The sequence below is a fragment of the Callithrix jacchus genome, chromosome 13, assembly GCF_049354715.1.
Source record: "Callithrix jacchus isolate 240 chromosome 13, calJac240_pri, whole genome shotgun sequence".
NCBI lineage: Eukaryota > Metazoa > Chordata > Mammalia > Primates > Cebidae > Callithrix > Callithrix jacchus.
The window spans coordinates 39,802,789-39,811,415 of NC_133514.1; the positions used below are offsets into that span (position 1 = coordinate 39,802,789).

General features: G+C 44.2%; 1 protein-coding gene across 4 annotated transcripts in view; it reads left to right on the forward strand.

The window, feature by feature from the left end:
• Positions 1-7,610, forward strand: part of PLEKHA2 (pleckstrin homology domain containing A2) — a 73,934-nt gene extending 66,324 nt beyond the window's left edge. For all 4 annotated transcript variants that reach the window (XM_035270340.3, XM_035270339.3, XM_035270341.3 and 1 more), the window contains 2 exons: positions 5,128-5,205; positions 6,018-7,610. In XM_035270340.3, coding sequence (XP_035126231.1) covers positions 5,128-5,205; positions 6,018-6,380 — 441 coding nt within the window. In that variant the 3' untranslated portion in view covers positions 6,381-7,610. The remainder of the gene's footprint in view (positions 1-5,127; positions 5,206-6,017) is intronic.
• Positions 7,611-8,627: the final 1,017 nt, after the last annotated feature.

Consider the following 8,627-nt stretch of genomic DNA (forward strand, 5'->3'; position numbering starts at 1 on the left):
AAAAAAGCGGTAGGGCTCAATGGCTTACCCGTGTAATCCCAGCACTTTGGGAGGCCGAGGCAGGTAAATCATGAGGTCAAACGATCAAGACCATCCTGGCTAACATGGTAAACCATCTCTACTAATAATACAAAAAATTAGCCAGGCATTGTGGTGCATGCCTGTAGTCCTAGCTATTCGGGAGGCTGAGGCAGGAGAGTCACTTGAACCTGGAAAGCGGAGGTTGCAGTGAGTCGAGATCCCAGCACTGCACTCCAGCCTAGGTGACAAGAGAGAAACTCTGTTTCATTAAAAAAAAAAAAACAACAAAAAAATAGCTTTGCTGTAGGCCCAAAGATGTGAGTTGCAGCATTATTTATGTAAGAGGAGAATAAGAAAAAAATTAAAAATACATTTTAGAGCAGGGATCCCCACCCTGGGCTGTGGACTGGTACTACTCCATGGCCTGTTACGAACTGGACTGCACGGCGGGAGGGGAGCAGTGGGAGAGCAAACATTATTGCCCAAGTTGTGCCTCCTGTCGGATCAGCAGCGGCATTAAATTCTCATAGGACTGCAAATTCTGTTGTGAACTGCACATGTGAGGGATCTAGGTTGTGTGCTCCCTATGAGAATCTAATGCCTGATCTGAGGTGGAACAGTTTCATCCCGAAATTACCCCCATCCCCCTCCCCTCACTCCTCCGAGTCCATGGAAAAATTGACTTCCGCAAAACTGAGTCCTATGCTGAAAAGGTTGAGGACCACTGTTTTAAAGGATTAGGTGAGTAAACCATGATATATCTACTGGGATCCCCTGAAAATATTTACAAAGCTGTCTGATAACATGGAAAAATCCTTCTATTATTAACTGAAAAAAAAAATCAGGCTGGACACGGTGGCTCACATCTGTAATCCCAGCACTTTGAGAGGCTAAGGCGGGTGGATCCTTTGAGGTCAGGAGTTTGAGACCAGCCTGGCCAACATGGTGAAACCCTGTCTCTACTAAAAATGTAAAAATTAGCTGGGTGTGGTGGCGGGTACCTGTAATACCAGCTAGTCGGGAGGCTGAGGCAGGAGACTCACTTGAACCTGGGGAGCGGAGGTTGCAGTGAGCTGAGACTGTGCCACTGCACTCCAGCCTTGCAACAGAGCAAGAGTCCATCTCAAAAAAAAAAAAAAAATGTATTTTGGAAAACAAAGAAAAATGAATAACAAAAAGACTGCATTTGCTCTCAGTTGTTATTTTAGAATTTTGTGAGGTTTTAAAGTGATTTTATTTTTTTCTTGTTTTTTCCTTTTTTTTTTTTTAATTGCAAAGGTTAAGGGAGAAGAGGTCTTGCTCTGTTGCTCATGCTGGTCTCGAACTCCTGGGCTTCAGCCATCTTCCCACATCCTAAACTTTAGCCTTCTAACGTTGTGGGATGACAGGCGTGAACCACAGCATCCAGCCGATTTTAATTTTTTATTTTTCTACATTTATTTTTTATATTGTCCTTAATGAGTTCTTGTTACCTGCAAATAGGAAAAAATAACAAATTGTATTAGGTAGTCATCCAAGAATAATAGTTGGTATTTTGATTCTTGTACTTGAGTGCCCAGTTGAATCAGGTGATTCCTAGTTTTCTGTGAATTTCTTGCTAAGCAGAGGCTTGGTGAAGATCCAGGCTTGCTCTGTGGCACTCTTGGAGAAGGAGTTTGTGGTGAGGCAGTACTTCAAAGCGCAGTCAGGCAGGTGGCCTGTGGCCTGTGGGAGTAGCATTTGACATGGTGGGGAGCATTTCACTAGAGTGGTGGAAGGAGCATTTTACTAGAGTGGTGGAAGGAACATTTTACTAGAGTGGTGGAAGGAACATTTTACTAGAGTGGTGGAAGGAACATTTTACTAGAGTGGTGGAAGGAGCATTTCACTAGAGTGGTGGAAGGAACATTTTACTAGAGTGGTGGAAGGAGCATTTCACTAGAGTGGTGGAAGGAGCATTTCACTAGAGTGGTGGAAGGAACATTTCACTAGAGTGGTGGAAGGAGCATGGAGGTAGCTTAACACCCCTGGAAACTGATTACTGGATTGTCATACTGAGGATGTTCCTGTCTGTTTAATGAAAATGTCAAATCTCCGATGTGACATAGGAGACTGTTTGTCCCTCCTATCAAATCATCTTGTGTTTCCCTAGGAGGAAAATCTCTAATAAATGCTTTTCTCCTAATGGACGATGACCTCCATCTCATTCAAAATCAAAATAGCAGTTTCTTTTCTTTCATTTTTTGAGACGGAGTTTCGCTCTTGTTACCCAGGCTGGAGTGCAATGGCGTGATCTCGGCTCACCGCAACCTCCGCCTCCTGGGTTCAGGTAGTTCCCCTGCCTCAGCCTCCTGAGTAGCTGGGATTACAGGCATGCGCCACCATGCCCAGCTAATTTTTTGTATTTTGAGTAGAGACGGGGTTTCACCATGTTGACCAGCTGGTCTCGATCTCTTGATCTTGTGATCCACCCGCTTCGGCCTCCCAAAGTGCTGGGATTACAGGCCAAAACAGCAGTTTCATACCTCCAAATACATGATCTTATTTGATCTTGACAATTTGATCTTTGAGGTAGGAAATATCTTCAGTTTGAGAATGAGGAAGCTGAATGAGGAAGCTGAAGAAAGGTCTTATGGAGAGGGCAGTGCGCATATCTGTGAATGGTGGCATTTAAGCTTCATTTGTTTCTCTCATATCATATAATAGCAGTGAAAACAACAGTACTATCTGCTACTTACAGAGCCCCCCAGGCCCTGTTTCTTTTGTTTTAAACACGGGGTTTCACCATGTTGGTCAGGCTGGTCTTGAACTCCCGAACTCAGGTGATTCGCCTGTCTTGGCCTCCAAAGTGCTTGGATTACAGGCGTGAGCCACCATGCCCGGCCCAGGCCCTGTTTCAACAGGTTTTCCCAATTGAGGTCATTTAATTCTCTTAATAATTAAGCTTGTTGAACAGGCCAGCCCTGATATTTGTAAGGAAACTTCTGAAAGGGTCTTGTAGTCCTTATCTTGGTGATCCTTTAGGACCAAGGATGGGTTTGTCTTTTTCTTAGGAAACTACCAGATTGTTAAATAACTGGAAAAAGTCAAGCAGGGAGAGAGTGCTAGTAAGTTTGCAGATAGAACACCTGTTAGAAAGGTGTTCGCTTGGGGCACTTGTCACTACATCCTTCTTGCCCTCGTACTGGGCATGAACTGTTTCCCCTTGTAGGTATCTCCTGTACACACCTAACCAAGGAGGGTTTGTTTTGCGGTGACAGGAAGGGGCAGGGATGCAGGTTTGAAAATTTTGGTTCTACTAGTCAGGTCTTTTCCTGATAGAATGCAAAGAGAAGGCGTCACTTTGGGGACAGGGAGAATGAGGGGAGGATGTGGAGACCTTTGGGGGCCAGTGTGTGGTGGTGGCACATACATCTGCACGTGCACACCAATACACGCCCGTGTGTTTTGATGGGACTGAGGGGATGGTGCTGGAGACAGAGGAAGGCCAACATGCATATTTCCGGAGGATTCCGCCTGGTCCCATCTTCTGTCATAGGTCTGGCGCCTGATGCAGCCTATAACACCAGGTGGGGCCCTCAGCCAGCGTTTGCCCTGTTCACTTGAGCTCAACTCCTGTAAAGCTTGAGGACACTGACGGGCTCCACCTGCAATAGCGAGGCCGCTGGAGTTTCCTCCCTTTCTTCAAAGAGCCGCTGCTGCCCCCTTCTGGGGTTTATAGGTTGTTTCTGGGAAGAAATACTTCAGTAACTTGGCTTTGTCCTACATAGTGTGAAGCTCGGTGCTCCAAGCCCCACAACTGTCTAAATTTTTTTTTTTTACATTTTATTTTAGATTTGGGTGATACATGTGAAAATATAATGATTTCTTTTCCTTTGGAGAGACACTCAGTAGTGGGATTGCTGAGCTGAATGGTAGTTGTATTTTTAGTTCTTTGAGAAATCTCTCTACTCCCTTCCATAAAGGTTGTACTAATTTACATGCCTATCAGGAGTCTGTAAGCATTCCCTATTCCCTACATCCTTACCAGAATCTGGTTTTTGCCTTAATAATAGCGATTCTGACTGGTGTGAGATGATATCTCATCATGGTTTTAATTTGTATTTCTCCATTGATTAGGGATATTGAACATCTTTTCATATGCTTGTTGGCCACTTGTATGTATTGTTTTGAAAACTATTCATGTCCTTTGTCCACTTTTTAATGGAATGATTTATGGTTTTGTTGCTGTTGTTGAGTTGTTTGAGTTCCTTGTAAGTTTCAAAACAGACCCAGTAGCTTGCACTCTGAGAAAAGCACCATTTCTGAAGGCAGTACATATCTTGGAGGATTTACAGAGGGATTTGGCTTTAATAGGGCTGGAACTGAAAGTGGGATTATTCTGTTCAGATAGTTACAGTGGAAAGGCGGCTATGTTGGGAGTGAGGAGAAGTCGAATCTCGACCAGCCATAAACCTTGGACTTTGGCTTTCTGGGCCTCATTTTCCTTTTTTGTAAAAGTAGGAGGGCAGACTGGATCAGTTGTTTTCTAGAGGGGGTGACGGACTTCAACAGGGGATGGGGTCTTAAACTTTCCCTTTGCCACAGCGTATGCCCCATTTCAGAGCAGCTCCACTTTGATTTTTCGTTTGTTTTGTTTTGAGATGGAGTTTCACCCTTGTTGCCCAGGCTGGAGTGCAATGGCGCTGCGACGTCTGCCTCCTGGGTTCAAGGGATTCTTCTGCCTCAGCTTCCCGAGTAGCTGGGATTACAGGCATGCGCCATCACATCTGGCTAATTTTGTATTTTTAGTAGAGATGGGATTTCTCCATGTTGGTCAGGCTGGTCTTGAACTCCTGACCTCAGGTAATCTGCCCGCCTTAGCCTCCCAGAGTGCTGGGATTACAGGCGTGAGCCACCGTGCCTGGCCAGCAGCTCCACTTTGAGCGGTTTTATTTATTGGGTGTCAAATAAGATATTGCAGGGAAAACATGTCCTTAAAAGTCTGAAAGCTGCTGGAGTAGATGATTTCTGAGATGCTTTCTACCCCTAATGGTGTGATTTTATAAACCAACATTGAGTCAGAGACTTGGAAGCTGAAATCATAGTACCCAAAATTTCTCAGTAAGAGCCATGGATGTTTTTCAGGCGGACAGTCCAGAAGACATGCACAGCTGGATTAAGGAGATCGGGGCAGCTGTCCAGGCCCTCAAGTGCCACCCCAGAGTAAGTCACTTCCTTTCTGTTGCACAGTGTCAACTCAGAGATGAATTCCCCTCAAGTGGGCATGTTTTATTTGGTGATATAGGCAAGCAGCCCGGTCCCAAGATGCAGCTGAAGCCCCAGGCTGTCTTGCCTGTTTTTCTCTTTCTGCTAATTTGGGTACACATTTTTATTTTTCTCTTCCTGGTTGTGGGAGGAGGTGAGGTATGGTTGAATAGATAAATGGAATTTCTTTCTTTCTTTTTCTTTCTTCTCTTTCCTCCTTCCTTCCTTCCTTTCTCTTTCTTTTCTTTTCTTTTTTCTTTCTTCATTTCTTTCTTCTTTCTCAATATGGAGTCTCGCTCTGTCACCCAGGCTGCAGTGCAGTGGCATGATCTCAGCTCACTGCAACCTCTGCCTCCCAGGTTCAAGTGATTCTCCTGCCTCAGTCTCCTGAGTAGCAGGGATTACAGACACTCACCATCGCACCTGCCTAATTTTTGTGTTTTTAGTAGAGATGGGGTTTACCATGTTGGCCAGGCTGATCTTGAACTCCTGACCTCAGGTGATCCACCCACCTGGGCCTCCCAAAGTGCTGGGATTTCAGGCATAAGTTACCACACCTGGCTGAGAAATGGAATTTCTGATATGTCCTGCAAATCTCACTGCCACCATCTGGAGTGAATCCCGTTGAATGTATTTCGTTTTTGTGGGCAAGCATCCCTGGACCTATGAAGTAGTCATCCTGGTTGGGTACTCTTCCTGGGACTTTGGGATAAAAATTGTTTGAAAAGCCCTAAATTTCCTTTGTTTTTTTCTTCCTTTTATTCTTGTAGGAAATGTCCTTTTCTAGATCAATTTCTTTGACCCGACCTGGAAGCTCCAGCCTTTCAAGTGGCCCCAACTCTATCCTGTGCAGGGGGCGGCCACCTGTGGAGGAGAAGAAAGTCCTCTGCAAAGCCCCCTCGATGGCCTCCTCCTGGCAGCCCTGGACACCTGTCCCCCAGGCTGGGGAGAAGCTACTTCCAGCCGAAGAGACTTCAGAGGACTCTTTGTTCATGCCTCGTCCTGGGGAGGGCAGTGCTGCTGGGGTGCTGCCCAGCTCCCGGCTAAGGCACAGATCGGAGCCCCAGCACCCCAAGGAAAAGCCATTTCTGTTCAACCTTGATGATGAAAACATACGGACCTCTGATGTGTGATGGAGCACAGAGCTGTGGGAGGGAGGGAGGACTTGAGAGAAGGAGGCTGTGACTCAGTTTCTCTACCTTGTTGGAGGGTAGTCAGAGGCCTTTATGTCATTCATATTCCTGTGGATGCTCTTTGGGAGGGAGAGGCCCATCCAGCTGGGGGTGTGTGTGTGTGTGTGTGTGTGTGTGTGTGTATATGTGTGTGTGTGTGTGTAATATCAATGCAGTGTATTTAATTTGAGGAAGTCATTAATGTAGACCTGTAGGCATACTCAGTGAAGAGCAGGCTACTTATTCTAACTATTCTGAGGTCTTCCTGGGGAGGGGTTATTTTAGCAGCTCCTGTCCAGAGAGGGCTGAAAGTCCAGTTTCACCACTGACCAAGTTTTATTTCCTTGTCCTTATTTTAGTTTCTTCATTTTGTTTTCAGTCCAGGTGCTTCGCTGCTCTTTTGGAATGGGCCAGCATTAGTCTAATTTTAAACGCTGTGTGTTTTGTACCCTCGCAGACTTGCTTTCTCTTTCTTCTTGCTGTTGCCCTTTGAATGAAGCCTTGTGTTCTTGCATGATCAGACCCTGTAATAGGCTGAGTTTCCACACAGTTAACATGAATAGATACAAAGAGAATCTAGAGAGAGATATTTTTAAAGAAACTTGGCATAGAAACATTAATTTAGAGGTTAGAGTTGCCTGCCAGAGATCTCTCCAATAGAAGAGCATAGAAAATTGAGTGCTGACTGGGCATGGTGGCTCACTCCTGTAATACCAGCATTTTGGGAGGCTGAGGAAGGTGGATTACCTGAGGTCAGGAGTTCAAGGCCAACCTGGCCAACATGGTGAAACCCCATCTCTACTAAAAAAAAAAAAGCAAAATTAGCCAGGCATGGTGGTGCATGCCTGTAATCGCAGCTACTCAGGAGGCTGAGGCAGGAGATTCACTTGAACCCAGGACGTGGAGGTTGCAGTGAGCTAAGATCCAACTCCAGCCTGGGCAACAAGAGCGAAACTCCATCTCAAAAAATAAAAGAAAATTCAATGTCCCACCCAAATTTTAGGGCATACCTCCTTCCATTTGACAAGAAGATACTATTTCCAGTGTCCCTGGGAGGATTCTTCCATCCACTTTGTATGGTGAATTGCTGCCAGCATTCCCTAAAGGAAGAGAGAACTTAGCTTATTTCTGTCTGTAACTTTCATCAGCTAGATCAATTAATTGTATTTTTAGATTAAAAATCAGTGACTAGAGCAAGAGACTAAGCAAACCATTTTTACCTGAATAAATTGCTCTCCTGTCCAAATCTAATGCAGAGGTAAAAACACTTGGTGAGAACATCCATAGTGGATTGAGGGGAATTATGTTTCTTTCAGGCTTTGCAATTTCCCTGAAGTCTGTGTCACACTGAGAACTTTTTCTGACTACTTTTATACCAGGACAACTAGGCTAAACTCAGTTTAAATGAATAGCTTTAGGCTACAGAGTTTAACCTAGTCGTCCTGGAATAAAACAGGAAATCTACATCGTTCCCTCTTTCTCTCCCTTCCATGCCTTTCCTGCACATGGTGGTATGCTTTTGCCCTCAGAAATTCTTGGTTTGGGAGTTATGTATTTATGAGTGATTGAGGTTACAACATACTTGGAGTAGCATGATTTCAAGAAGCCATTCCAAATTCTTATAGCTCCTTAGCTCTGGTTTTACCCTCACATTTTCCCCAAGGAAATTCTTTGGCTAGTCAAAGAAAGCACAAAATATGTGATGTGGAACTAATGAAAATAGAACTTTTGAGATCTCTTTAAATATTCCCTGACTCACGGAAAAAAATGTTCTCTTTTGATGTTTACATTGTTAAAATCTACCCATTTATCTATCTCTCTCTCTTTTAAATAAATTATCCGATAGATTACTATTGCTAAAGTAATTGGCCATTATAATAAGGAGAATGTGTTAAATTAAACATACTTAGGATCCATATGGTATTATCTTGATAAAGGGAAATGAGGACGCTGATTGGCAAACAGTTGGGAATTCCAAGTTAGAGCATTGCTTGTGTGTGTGTGTGTGTGTGTGTATATATATATATATATATATATATATTTTAATTTTTAAGAGACAGGGTCTCACTCTGTTACCCAGGCTACAGTGTAGTCATGTGATTACAGTTCATCATATCTTTGAATTCCTGGGCTAAGCAATCCTCCCATATTAGCTTCCCAAGTAGCTACGACTACAGGGTTGTGCTACCATGCCTGGCTAATTTTTAA